This window comes from Bombus pyrosoma, linkage group LG14 (assembly GCF_014825855.1).
Source record: "Bombus pyrosoma isolate SC7728 linkage group LG14, ASM1482585v1, whole genome shotgun sequence".
NCBI lineage: Eukaryota > Metazoa > Arthropoda > Insecta > Hymenoptera > Apidae > Bombus > Bombus pyrosoma.
Genome location: NC_057783.1, coordinates 5340493 through 5355826, shown reverse-complemented (window position 1 = coordinate 5355826; position 15334 = coordinate 5340493). Strand labels below are relative to the sequence as shown.

The window sequence follows — 15334 nt, the reverse complement described above, 5'->3', positions numbered from 1 at the left end:
GGGAGTTGGAGGTTTACTGGACATGTCAGGTGTACGAGGAAGTCCAGTTTCACTATCGGGTGTTGCTGCTGTTTCAGAAGATATGAGATGACTTGGCGTCCTGGGAGTTGGAGGTATACTGGGCATACCGGTTGTATGAGGTGGTCCATCGTCACTATTGTGTGTAGTTAGTGTTTCATATCTATCGGGACTACCTGGGATTCTGGGAGTTGCAGGTTCATTAGGCATACCAGGTGTACGAGGAGGTTCATATTCGTCATCGGGTGTTGCTGCTGTTTCGGGATATTTGAGAGGACTTGGCGGCCTGGGAGTTGGAAGCTCACTGGCCACACCAGGTGTAGGAGGAAGTCCAGTTTCACTTTTGGACGTCGATGGTATTTCAGGAGTTTCGGGATTACCTGGTGTCCTGGGAGTTACAGGTTCACTGGGTATACCAGGCGTGCGAGGAGGTTCGCCTTCACTATCGGATGTCGTTTGTGTTACAGAAGTTTCGGGAGAACCGGATGTGTTTGCAGTACCGGGTGTGGCGGGAGTTACAGGTTCACTAGGTGTGCCTGAGGAATCGTGTTCACTGGAAGTACTTGAAGTCTCGGATTTACTAGGTGTGCTAGAGGTGCCTGGATTATTAGGTTCGCTATTAGTGTGTGTAGTGCCTGAACTGTCGGGTTTACTAGGAGTGCCAGGAGTGCCTGAAGTGTCAGATTCACTAGAAGTGTCAGTTGTAGCGGTTGTTCCAATTCCACTACTTGTTGTTGCTGGTGTTTGCGAAGTTTCGAAATTACTTGTCGTGCTTGGAGTGCTGAGATAGTTGGGTACCTCTGTTATGCTAGGTGTGGGTGTCGTACTAGTAATTTCGGGACTGGTAGGATTTCCGAGGTATACGGGTGTTCCTGAGGTGTTAGGTTGTCCGGGTGAGCTAGACCATGCAGATGTGCTGGATGAGCCAAGCCATGCTGGTGTACCGGGGGTACTGTTAGTGACCGCAGTACCTGTGGTGTCCGATGTTCCAGATGTGCCAGAAGTGCCAGGAGATCCTGGGCTGCCTGGAGTACCTGGAGTTCCAGATGTGCCAGGTGAGCCAGGAGTGCCTGTGGCACCAGGACTTCCTGGAATGCTTTGAGTGCCTGAGCTTGCAGGTATGCCGGGTGTGCCAGGTGTGCCAGGTGTGCCAGGTTTACCGGGTGTGCCAGGTGTGCCAGGTGTACCGGGAGTACTAGTACTTCCTGGAGTGCTTGGAGTGCCTGGGCTTCCAGGTGTGCCGGGTGTGCCGNGGTGTGCCAGGCGTACCAGGTGTGCCAGGCGTACCAGGTGTGCCAGGCGTACCAGGTGTGCCAGGCGTACCAGGTGTGCCAGGCGTACCAGGTGTGCCAGGCGTACCAGGTGTGCCAGGCGTACCAGGTGTGCCAGGTGTGCCAGGTGAGCCAGGTGTACCGGGAGTACCAGTACTTTCTGGAATGCTTGGAGTGTCTGGGCTTCCAGGTGTGCCGGGTGTGCCGGGTGTGCCGGGTGTTGCAGGTGTGCCAGGCGTACCAGGTGTGCCAGGTGTGCCAGGTTTATCGGGTGTGCCAGATGTGCCAGGTGTACCGGGAGTACCAGTACTTCCTGGAGTGCTTGGAGTGCCTGGGCTTCCAGGTGTGCCGGGTGTGCCGGGTGTGCCGGGTGTTGCAGGTGTGCCAGGCGTACCAGGTGTGCCAGGTGTGCCAGGTTTATCGGGTGTGCCAGATGTGCCAGGGGTACCAGAACTTCCTGGAGTGATAGGGGTGCCTACGCTTCCAGGTGTGCCAGGTGTACCAGGGGCTCCTGAGGTGCCAGATGTAACAGGAGTGCCAGAGGTGCCAGATGTAACAGGAGTGCCAGGGGTGCCAGATGTAACAGGAGTGCCAGGGGTGCCAGGTGTACCAGGAGTTCCTGAGGTGTCAGGTGCACCAGGAGTTCCTGAGATGCCAGGTGTAACAGGAGTTCCCGAGACGTCAGGCATACCTGAAGTGCTGGAAGTTGTAGCAGATCCTGTACTGCCAGAAGTGCCCGGGGTGCCAGGTGTTCCCGAAGTGCCCGGGGTGCCAGGTGTTCCCGGAGTGCCCGGAGTACCCGGAGTATCCGGAGTACCTGGAGTACCAGATGTTCCCGGAGAACCCGGAGTACCAGGTGTTCCTGATGTACCTTCAATACCGGGAGTGCCCGGAGTACCAGGAGAAACAGGTTGTCCTGTTTGACTAGTAGCGTCTCCAGGTTGTCCAGGGCTGCCTGTTCCGTTTGTCCATTGTCCACTATTATCTGTGGTCCATTGTTCATTATCATCGCCACTACCAGTAGCGGCTGTCCCTGAGCCTTCCTTGCAGTCTTCTCGTGATACAGCCCAAGGATGATTACATCCTTGTATATCTGGATCCCAGACAGTACCAACTCCACATTCAAATTCATGTTTTACAAAATTACCAGAACCTTCTTCAACGCATCTATAAAATTTTCTACAGTTATTCACATCAGCAAAATATCCTTCTTGAACGCATCGTCCTCGACCCTGGTCATCCCCTGGTTTTCCACTTGTTGCAGAAGATTGGTTACTACTTGTTGTGGTCTGTGAAGTTGTTTGCACTCTACTATTTGTGACAGTTCCATTGGTCGCCCATATTTTTGTTGTGGTCGGAGAAGTCGCAGTCGAATTACTGTTGTTTATGATATTTCCACCACACTCTGGGCGGTCGCTGTCGTTAGGGAGAGTACAAATGTTACCCCTACGCATGGAGAATACTGTTCCAACACCGCACTCGAATTGAAAGATCTGCAGCGGTTTTCCGAATCCCCAATCGACACATCGGTAGAATCTTCTACAGTCGCTAGGATCGGCATGATATCCTACTTCAATGCACATAAAACCACTCGGTAGATGTGGCAAGGGCAGATGTATCGAGGGCAGACCTTTTGCTGAAATAATAGAAATGATTATAAATAATAATAGGCAAAAAATAGGCTTTGTAAATTGAAAGAAAATTTTACTCGATCGTCTGATACTTTTTACGTTTCTCTTACGAAAAAAATTAACATTGGAATATTTGGAATATTCGAGTCTGAATTCGCGATACGTAGACATAAAGAATTTTACATTAGTAAAGATCTTTAAGTAAGTTTCCTTCGATGCACTCAAGGCCACGCGTCTCGCGCGAAACCAGTTTGAAGACACAGCGGACAACAACGTTGCTGACTGAGATGACGGAGAAATAAAAATGATGGCAATGCACCATGGAATCGGTAAGCGTATCACGCGTCCGCGAGCCGCGCTGTAAATGGGCTTGTCAAGAAAATAGATAGTTCGTGCATCTTCTAAAAGGTCCTTCGAACCATTCATGCCAACTTCGACTGCGAATCGTGAATACTACAAACTAGTTCCAAGTTCAAATTTCAAATCAATGAAAAGGATCTTACCAATATCAGCTGACGTCGGTGAGATCAGCGCTATCAAAACGCCTAACGTATATAGGCTTGCCCACATGTTTTCGGTTCACCGTGTCTGAAAATGAAATAATTCATATCAATAAAATTGTCAAAAACCGATGTTAATTTTGTCGATTTCCTAGCGAAGAATCAACGGTGTCCATAAATTTAAATCCAGTGGCGTTTAAATCTCCATAGTTTTAACGGGATAGCCGAACATGACGTAGTCTGCTTCGTTTTGTAGGGCGAGAGGCGTGGATTTCCTTGGTTGAAAATTTCGCATAAACCGGCAAAGATAAGCAGTCGAACAGTTACGTACTGCTTGGCTCACGTCCAATCTTCCCCGACCGAAAGGATTCTAACTGTCCCTTGACCTTGACTAGAATAATTCAAGCATCATCGATGGCTCAGGATCAAACGATTCTCATTTCGACCTCGATTTATTTCATCGTTCCACTCTTCGATAGAAATCCACGTGCTACAACAACAATTTCAATACCCTACTCATCGCGAATTCGCTTGTACAGTTACGTTAACGTTGATTTCCGACACGCCTTTAATGATTTGACGCGATAGCTTTTTTTACCGAGACCGTAAATCAGCGTTCATCGTGAATAGAATAAGGAAGACGAGAAGTGAATGAACCTTGTGTCTTCTTGGCTATGCCGTACTATGATCTGCATCGCAAATTCCTTAATTCCCCATCGCGACCAATTCTTTCTATGCAGCCGTTGCAGTGATTACTGCTGTTAGCTAACAGTCTTTCGAATTGTTTATCGTGTAACAGTACTCGAAATCCAAGTGTAAATCGTAAGATATTACAAAAACGTAGAAAATATGTACAATAGGAAACACTTGTAGTAACTGTCAAGAACAACGCAATATAATGTAATTATTATACACAATTATGAATTTCGAATTTCCTTTTGTCCACCATTGTTCTTTCTACTCTACCGAGCTCTAACAAACGAAAAATCTGGCAGCATTTTACGTTCGTCTCGAAAACCGTTCATACAACGCGCCTATCGTAATAAAATTTCTTTGATGGAATCAACAAGGGGCGAAGTACCCTGCCTATGATTTTTAAACGTATCGATGACCTGTCAGACGATCGACAACGTAAGCTGACGACGCAGCTCCGCCTGTGAAATATATACGATTCTTGCGTGTAGATGCAAATTGCGATTCAAGCTGTAGGTTACTTTCTTTCCACTAAGTCGTAGGTAACTGATTTCCTCTCCTTTACATCGCGATAAACCGAAGAAACTGTGAACTTATACCGAGTCCCATCGTTTTAAACTTACGACCAGATAAATTTATGGAATAATGCATTCTGACAGAGGTCTATGCGCTTAGCAATCCCTCCGTGGAGAATATACAGTGGCTTACGAAGATATTTGAGGACTTTATCATAAATAAAATTATCACGTGCGAATTTCATAAGAAACGCGTATTTCTCTATAGCAAGTGTGCGAATATTTTCGCGAGACACTGTATATATTTCAATCCTTCGGTCGGTTATCTGTAGACGGAAGGATCGATATTTGAATCAAGATAAATCACTTCGAGGTCCAGCGTCAGCGATTAGGTCTTGAAAGTTTCGCGTCGTTAATCATCCTGGCTATTTATTCGTTTCTGCTGCCCCTGTAGGACCTGCGCCTATACGCAACGTGCAACACTCGTCGGATGAAGCAAGGCGCACTGGATCCAGTGCCATAAATACCATTCGCAGCGATCCTGCATAACAGAATAACGAATTGCATCGTACGCGACCTACGGCTGGTCGAGATGCGCCGCGTACTACCGAGTACGTAGTCGTCGAAAGGAGGAACGATAAATTCTGACGGGCTGAAAGTTTTGGACGAAGGTGTTGGAGTAAGTAAGAGTCGTAGAAGGGGAGAAAGCTATGCGTCGAAAAGGTAAATCTAACCAGACCACGCACGACACGCCGCTCTGTTGTCCTTTCTCCTCGTCGGTTAGAGTGGGAAGAGGATTGCATGAACTGTAAGTGACATAACTTGAGAATGCGGCTTCTCCATGTTCACTCTGGAATGGGAGAAGAGGAGAGAGTGCGGTGACATAACGTCGACAGCGTCAATGTCAGTGTTGGTGATCGTGACATTGGAGCGTACTCGGTTGAACCGAAATAGGAACTGGTTTGTGAGATGTTGTGTCACACGGAAGCCGTTCACCACACTATGATAAATTGCGTGCTATTAATTAATTCTGTTAAGTTAAACGACACGCCCTGAAAGCGTAAATTTGGCTCGATTACCTTAGCGTAAAATAAAATTTGGAGAATTTATCGTGTATTTCAACTGTCAAAGATATCAAAGGTCGAGGATGTTTACGCATTTGTGTGAAATTTACATGCACACGGAGAAATGTATACAATGCACATAATATTCAAAATTATGTAAGATATTCAAAGTATAATACTCGTTACGAAGTATAGTGTAGTAACCGAAATAGATGTCTCTTTAGTCATCTTGATAAAAAAAAGCCGAATTTGCATAAGTATCCCTACTCGATACGAGGATTATATAATGCAAAGCGAGTTTTTCTATGGTAATAAACGTACAAGCACATTACAAGAAGCAGTAGCAGACTGACAGTATCGAGAAGTATTCTCCGTTTTATTAAACGATCTCTTTTCCAACGACTGGCAATTTCGATCAATGAAACAGATAGTATAATGAAACGATGAATTTTAAGGGAAAATTTCGATGCAGCCGAGACGACGATTTTATGAATACGATATTTTAAGATATCCAAGTGAAACGAGTAGGTCGCGGATTTGTGTCGTCGGTGATCCACTTGTCATTCGATTTACCGCAAATGGCCCGTGCGATTTGGGCGAAGAACCTTTCCTCGTTGAATGAAACATTTCGTGCGGCGAGGGTTCAGGCCCCGTTCGCACGAGATCCGTGCTTTGAATAGGAATTGGTCGCATCCCGTATAGACGATGTTCCCAATCCCTCGAGAGTCGCGCGAAAAACAGAAGGATTACGTTTCGAGAGCCGCATTTCAAGCAGCTTCATCGGAAGACCAAATGCTCCAGAATCGACGAAGAAGAATTCGTCTGAAACTTTTTGAACCTTCCCGCGATCGAAGCAATTACATTTTTCGAAGAAAGTTTTCCGATCGGTCCGTGCGGTTTGGCGACGAACAATCGTATGGTTGCAGATCATAGAATCCACCGAACTAACACATTTGCTACTATCGATGCGTACGTTGCGTCGATGCAATTATTTCAATTTACAGTATGGTACGTTATTATTAAGTTTACGCTACTTATACAGCATGTCTTAGATTTTAACGGTCTAATCTTTTTTGGTATATTTTACGGATCTAAATGAGAGAAAAATGTTGTATAAACATAGGTGATTTAAGATGTTGGAGAAAAGATTTATGCCAAAAACACGAAACACAAAGGGAACGGTGAAGAACTTGCGATTATTGCGATGTAACGTAGATGTTACTATTTATACGAGATACGTTTACTATTTGATGTTGTCAATGATCTTAAAGCTAATATCTGCCAGTACCATCTAAAGTAAGGTAAGTTGCTCGACTGTCTACCGAAATTCCCCGATTGTTTACGCAGATACGCACTTTGTTTACGACTTCCGCATTTAGCTGTAGACCGACATAAATATTGTTGATCTATTTCTATATTGTATCGCGATAACCTAATCGCAAGCTCTTCGCTGTTTCCCTCGTATTTCATTTTCTCGCCATATCTCCTTTATCAGATCTTAAACGATCTATGTTTATATAGCATCTTTTTCTATTTGGTTCCGTAGATTGCAAATTTTTACGTGCCTGTGTGAAATTAAAAGGTAAAAGATTATATAAAAATATCCAGAGATCTTTGCTTAGGTTCCACTGCCTTGCTTGACTTCGTAAAACGATAAATTTGCATAAATATTCGCAGTCTAGGCATTGTTAACAGAAATAAAGACACTTCTGGCGAGAAACATACGCGGTTTAAAAGATGATGTGACTCTAGTGACTCTAGTTTCATAGCGATCGATGTAGTACACTATATATCTATCACACATACTATGTATCATGAAACTTTGTTACAAATTAACTTGACTCGCCTTATCAACTTCTAAACTTGATAAACCTTGCAAAACAAACTGATAATTGTAAAATAAGCAAAACGTTTGACATGTTGTCATTCGGTAATTTATAACTGGATTGATCGTTTCTCATTAACAATGCATCGACAGCAACTAATAGCTGCATGGGTTGCCAATATGCAAATACACATGTGACTAGATAAATAGACAGTTAAGTCGAAACTACGCAACTGCGTAAAGAAGCGTAGGATAACGACAGGTCATTAAGAAGTTGCACGACTTATTTATAAAACGTTTCCAGCCACTCTGCCACCTGCTGTTGTTGATTGTAAGTGGAATAAGAGAGCTCGAAGAAGACTCGAAACGTTTCAAGGACGAGCAGCATCTCCAAGTATTCTCTGGAGCAATTAACTTGGCTTTCAAAGTACATTTTAGTTACAAAAATTGCAAGGTTGCCGAATTATAGACTGCATACGTGCATCTTATGAAAGCTAATTCGGGGTTCTCCTTTTCGAGAACGATTTTTGAATATTCATAGGAATTTCGTGCAGCTCCTTTGATGGACACTTTGAAATAACCTAAGAGCTACCTTTCGCGAAGAGGCAAACAACTCGAAACGTATCATTAATAGTACATCTTCTCGCCGGGCCTGTGATTTAACGGTTTCACGGGCCAAAGGCACCCGGAAGCTAAAACATTTAGAATTCCAACCATCGAGGTAACGCTCTAATCGATGCTTTCTCGATTGAATTTAAAAATATGTAAGCACGAATGTACTTGAGTAAACAAGAAAATCGTTGAAACGAAGATGACACTTGGCGCAATTTGTCGTGTAATTTCGATTTCATTGATTTCAACTCTCTTCCCTTTCTCGTTGCTTTCTTTCGACAAAGAAAATATATTTCCAACGTGAACATGGCGTGCCAATTTCCTGGTAAAAATCACGGACGCTAATAGCGGCAGAAAATGCAGATACGTGATTATATGCTCGAAACGTATGACCTCGAATTAAAGTCAATTGTCTAATAAATCGCGGCTCGCGATTCAAGAAATCAACGTGTACATCGACATTAGTTGTATCGTTATCCTTACGGGTAATTCGCGCATGAGAATTAGAAAAATCGAGGGAAAATTACTAATTGGCCGAGACGAGATGTAGAAAGCCGTCCTCTGTCGTCCTTTATGTCCAATCGAATAAACGTATATCGCTGATAGTAATCATCGCAGAGAGGAAAGGTGTTTCGTGGAATTTTACCGTGGATCAAACTGGATATTCGTTGAAACGGATCGGTATCCGTAAGTTCTAGAAGATCGTAAGATGTAAGAACGAAGTCCTTGAAAATGTTGGGATGACCAGTTTGATCGAACCAGTTCTTGATCTGAACGGAAACCAACGACCGATCTCTTCTTCGAAGCTGTAAATGCCGTAGTTCGAAAGCGAAATTCTTGGCGTGGAATTGCACCGTTTGTCGCAACCATCCAGTTTGCCGTTCGATAGAGAGGAAAATTCGATAAAAGATCGAAAAGAAAACACGTGTACGGGAGATAAAAAAGGAAAAAAAGAACGACAAGCGCGTGGAATTCTAAGAGTACGAAAGCGAAGAAGCTGTCGCTCGCTGTATATTTCATAGAACCAGTTTGTAAACGGCCGAAGGAACGCGGATAAATAATAGAGAAGCTATTAAGAGGATAGAACGGATCCTGATGAAGAAGCAGCACCGATGCGAGCCGGTGCAGTGAACCTAGATTGTTATTATGGTATCCTCGCTGCAATAAGTGCAGCCTTGCCATGGAAAGTCGCAAGGTCGTCTCTTCTCCCACCAATTCCACGATTTCCCTCTCTTTCACATCCTCGTCGATGCACAATGGCGTTAGAATCAGCGTGGTGATTATCATAGCAGTCGTTCCGAGAATCTGACGGTCGTACCATCGAATTTCTTAGTCTAATATGTCTGGCCTGGAATGATCACATTCCACTTAACCGAACTTTCCACAGTTCAATCAACCCACTTCTGCGAACGAAATGAAAAGTCGATCGAAATTCCTTTATAATTATCGTAACGACGATTGGAAGTAGAGATTCTTCTTTATCGATCTAAGTCTGACCTGCAACGATCATATTCTACTAAGCCAAACTCTCCTGTTTTCAACGAATCTATTTTCACAAAAGACATGAAAGATCGACCGAGCTTCCTTTCTATTCATCGTAACGATAACAACTGAAAGCAGAGATTCCATTTTCTTCCATTATCAGCCTGATGAGTCTGACATAGAACGGATAGATCATTCTACTTAACCGAGTTCTCTATTATTCGACCAATTTATTTCCACGAAAGACGATTGAATTTCAAAGAAAATCGATTGAAAGCAAACACGCTACTTATATTCAACGAGATTTATCACCTCGACGAGTTTGACCCGAAATGACCACTTTGTACTTAACCGACTTTGCCATTTTCCAATGAAATGGGTGAGAGACACGGAAGAATCGATGAAAATTCTTTTCTAATTAACGATAACGATATCAAACGGAAGCAGAGACTCTTCTTTCTTATAGTCGTCGAAACGAATGAAACCGGATCAACGGTATTCAGTGTCGGTGACTTAGACGCGCGAAAAACAAAACACCTTTCAAAATCGCCACGGCAAACGCGTCTGTTGCCGAAGGTAATCGTATCCACGGCGGCTCGCAATTAAAGGGATACTTGTAAATTGCACGTGCAAGCCTTCCCACACGAGCCGCTTACACCGTCCTCTTCATTTTTTCATTATCTCCCTTATTTGCGACCGCAATCCACCTTCCAACGCTAACCGTACATTTATCATGCATCGCATGCGGGCCTCACCAACGAGGTTCAAGGCTCCGCGGATGCCTGTTCACCGAGAAAATGAGAAATCCTGTCGGGATATTAACGTCGACGTAAATAGAGCGTAATTACAGCCAAGTGAATCAATAAGATAGAGAGAGAGAGAGAGAGAGAGAGAGAGAGAACTTCGATCATAAAACATGGCCCTTGTTTGGAACTATTAATAAATAACAGCTATCCTTAAACGATTTATTGCATAAAGTACTTCAATGTAAAACTAATTGAATTTCCTTCCTCGAAGTATGAATCTATTGTTGATATCGTTGTCAGTGTTCTCCCCACGCTATCGATGTTTACCACTTTCTTGAGAATTTATTAATGACGATTCCTCTATTCTGAATAATAGTTATACAACGTGGCAGGTGTCGGTTACTATTCAGGTTAATTAAAGGACATTGAAAACAGCGGCGTTCTCGAGGAGATCGTTTAGTATAATCGTAATTGCAGCCAGTGAGAGCAAACAGCAGTGGCAGCGTTGAATAGATTCGTTCTTTACAAGGAGAACATCATTGAATAATAGCGTGAGTCAGTGCGCGGGATTTTTCTTTTGCCGATGGAAAATCGGCTTTTAATCGGAATTCTGGAATCTTTCAAGGTCGTGACTCAATTAAATCTCCGATCGTTTATGTCTCGTTAATAATGGAAAGTATGCCGCCGTAGATTCCTTGTTACGAGAAATCATACTTTTTAATCACTTTTGCCATTTTATCGCATCGCGTACGACATTCTATCTTGAAATTTATACGGATGTACCAAGTTGAACGAGAAAGAGAACTGCGAGAGCCTTAAACGATTCGTCGATTAAGCAGCGAGCGAAATAACGCGCGCTCCAGCTTTCCTGACGCCGCGATTCATTTTTAATCGGCTTCTCGTTGCACCTGACAATGAAATAAACTCGTCGACGCGGGAAAAACTCCACTCTCCGACTCGTGAACCGTGTCTGGTGGAATGTCCTTCGCGGATACCCAGTTTTTATCGCGAACCCGGGAAGAATGGCTCGTTAAAGCGAGTGAAAAAGCATCGCGTGCATCCGTATCTTGTGCATAATGCATTTTACTTATTGCATCCTGCGACTCTGTATTCCGTTCAGAGTTACGTACCCCATATAATATAATGATCAATTGAAGGAACACGAGTAACGACAGGTACACGAAAGCGAAATTCGCCGACACTTTTTAACCCTCTCGCTGCGCAATTCTTCGAGCTGCAAGTATCGTTGATATTCGAAGCAATTTTTCTTTACGCAAAGGTGAATATGCGCGCGAATGTTTACGTTACGACTTGTATAATTAAGCGCAGTTATGGTGTAATGTCATGATGTAGGGGATTAGAAAAAGAAGTTTAAGAATTTACGAGATCGTAACACTATTATCGAGGACTGTCAATTAATACGACGGAATACTTTGATTAAATCTTCTTGATCGTCTGACTTTTGAATTTTTGGAACTTTCTACTATGCAAACACCTCAAACTTTAGCCCATTTATCATCCGTAAATAGCACAGTGGACTTATGATAACGAATATGAAATATAGAATCAGGAACGAAAATAAGTGACAGGTAGTGGAAATACGTGTCAATGAAGTTTCGTCAAATACAGCTTGTTTGCAGTAAGGATGAAAAGATCAGTTACAATTATTTTCCAGAATAATCTATGTATCGTAAAGATATACAATAAATAAATCTTTAAGTACATAATGTTGATACTATTTCGATTAAGTTTCACTGATGCCTATGTACTTCTACCATATGTTCGCTTAACTTTGTCCCAGACTGTGTATCGTACGTGAAAAGGAAATGTAAAATCTGGCAGAAAAATGTCAAAAGATAAAGAAGAATGTGAATGCGTTTTGTAGCCACGTTACGTATATATATAGAAGTCTTAATAGCGAAAGGGATAACTCAACTGAAAATTCAAGAACACGCGTAACCTTCGTAATATGCACTCGATGATTATCTTACGAAGCACACGTCGTATTAATCGCTTCCTTCTTATCTATATTCAATAGCTCCTAGCCGATTACTCTAGGTCCAAAAATATTTTTCGGCAGCCTTGCTAAAACGCTCCATTTACGGGTACGCGAGGACCATGACGAAGCAATGTCGGGGACAAGTTGCAAGTTGCATCGTAGTATGGTATCCGTACGAATGATTCAATGCCAAGATCGACGAATCGGTTCCCGACTGGTTAAGCGGAATGCATGGCCGATCCAAAAACAGCTCGCGATTTTCGGCTGACCGATGCGACGAGAATCGTTAATCGAACTGAGAATTTTCGGCCAGTACACGTTCGTTCACTCGACACGTTGTAACTTTGTAAATCGTGTCAGCTAACCCGGTAAAACAGTTACGTGACTCTAACGATTGTATAAAGCGCGCGATGCCGATTTTCGACTCTTCGAACGAGCGCGCTATTATTAGGAAAGAAATCTGTGCTTCTAATCTTCGACGATCTTTCAATCATCTTAAACGATCAACGCGTTTTTGTTTTCATTTTATATTGATTTTATCGTCGACAAATTTCTGTAGTTTAAATTCCCGTTTCCGTAAATAGCAATTTCCTGTTTAATTTTCCGTTTCCAGCGCAATATCAGTGTTATTTCTCAAAACATTAAAGAATTCTTTTACTTATTAAACCAAGTGCAAAGATCTGAGGAGAGAGGCAGGAAACTGAAATATTATAATCAGCCTGCGGATATTTATGCGGATTCATATTTTTTACAAAGACTCTAAAAAGAAGCTAAGTAGATCTTTGTCTCATCTACATATAGTAATAGATGCAAAATTTGCATCTCTGCATATTATTGCGCATTATGCGCATTTTTGCATTTTCGAATGTATCATAAGCGCATAAATAGTCGCAGACTAATTATCCTTATCTAACAAACGCGTGAGAACAAATTTCGGAGCTGAAAGTTTTTGCATAAGTTTCGATGTTAAAATACGAAAAGGACAGTCTTGTGATATCTTCGCAGAAAATCTAAACGATCTATGTAGATAATAATGACATCGGAGAATAGCGAAATTGTTGATAGAAATATAGTTTGCAAAAGTATTTCAGATCGAGCTATCTTATACTGTCGATGTTTTCCTTGATAAAATACCGTGTCGTTTATCATTTTATTTGCGTTGTAGTGGAAAACAACTGCGAACACAATAGCAGCCGGTAAAGTGCATATTCAACATCGTATTCACATCGGTTTTAATTTATTAAAACCTGTACTGCAGTTGCTCTAATCTCTTACATCAATATAGTGACTGTATGTAGAAAACGATATTAAACATAGTACAAGGAGTATTTTGATTTTGAAATCCAACCACGTATTACAGAGAGTTTAAGATCCAGAAAGAACAATAATTTCTGAATCAACACGGTCGGAAAATAATAATAAATCATCAATACTGACGATGAATATCGGAGAGATAATTATTTCGAATTCTGAAAAATGTAAATATATTTCTCTTATAAAAGAGCATTTATAGATTCACAGTTTCTAAGAAGCAAAAAAGATAAGCTTACTATTCACACTGTTACTCTAATTTATTCATGAAGCCATTCGTGAAATTCATTACAGTCGATATAAATGACGTCATTACGGAGTAGCATTTGGTAACCGAAAAGATTGCTCAAATATAATTACAAGATCACGTTACCGAGCAACGTGTTAATACGTTGCTACGTCCGTTCAGAAGTCGATGTCTTCATCTACCTTCCTTTCATCGAATTGAAAGCCGCGTATTAATTAAACAGCGCGTCGAAGTTTAACAATGATATATGCAAGGACTCGATGTTAGAACGTATGGTGCACTATATTGATGCTAATAAATTTTGACGTCATCGATACAAAATTATTACGACACTTCAAAAAGAAAAAAAAAAAAGAAAGAAAGAAACAGAGAAAATAGCTAAACGACGAGAAACTAACGTCGGTTACTGAATGTATAGTAATTCGAAAGACGCGTACGAAATCTATTCACTGGTCTATGTTTCAAATTCGTGGCAAAAAGTCGAGACAGTTAATCTGTTTTCCAACAATGAGTCGAGTATCGACTAGTACATTGAACACAATCACGTTGTAAGGTTTACACTGGTAAATCCGTAAGTTCACTCGAGAAACAGGAAGACAACAAGGTTTCGGCGAAAACGTTCCTGTTTGCCGAGAAATTATCTTGTCGCCGGGAAACAGAAAACAACGTAAAACTCACTGTCGACGTAACACTTTCAGCAGGTCCGAAATAGATCACTCACGTCACGACATATCCCGACATAATGGTCTTTTAAAATCGGGTCGCAAATTTTCGAGGGCGTTTGCAAGGTTCCGATGGACCCAGAAAGGATCAACTTACTCACCTTTTTACGTAGGATTAACGATGACTTTTCTTTTAATTCGTGCGGCTCCTCCTCATCTCGCGATGGCCTTCCGATCTCCAAAACGTTGAAATTTCCTCAAGTTACGTTAAAGACAGCCACGATCTTGCATGAACCGCAAGATGCTCGTAAGCGACGCGAGCCCGGCGTGTTTTCAGGAACTATTCTGGAAATCGGTTGCCGATCGTGGCACGTTCTCGAGAGGGAGTAAGTCCTGAGGACGCGGATGGCTCCTACTTATAAAGACTTGGCCAAGTCTTGGCTCTCCAATTGGCTTCCACGTGTGTGCTCAACGTCTACGTAAGTCGGTACCCTCCGCACGTGCGTACGTATGCGTGTCTGCGAGTGTACACAAGAAGGAATCGTGGCTTCGTCCAGGTGGAAGGGGGTACAAACCGTGTTCCGATCGTTACACGTTCAATGCTGTTACACATTACACGAAGCAAATACCGAATCGAGCACCGGATCGCGCCTTCGATCAAATTCGCTATGTTAAACCGTTTTCCGTTGTGAGTTTTCATGATCTATGAACGATCGTCGGAATTTAAATGATCTAACGATCATCTGACTGACAGGACG

General features: G+C 42.5%; 1 protein-coding gene across 1 annotated transcript; it reads right to left on the bottom strand.

Moving 5' to 3' along the window:
- Positions 1-15002, bottom strand: LOC122574988 (sialidase-like; the record flags this gene model as incomplete). The annotated part of the gene is made up of 4 exons (XM_043743288.1): positions 14738-15002; positions 3424-3508; positions 1981-2925; positions 1-1106 (listed from the first exon to the last, which is right to left on the bottom strand). Coding segments are annotated over exons 2-4 (2118 nt in total), but the record flags the coding sequence as incomplete, so codon positions are not given.
- Positions 15003-15334: the final 332 nt, after the last annotated feature.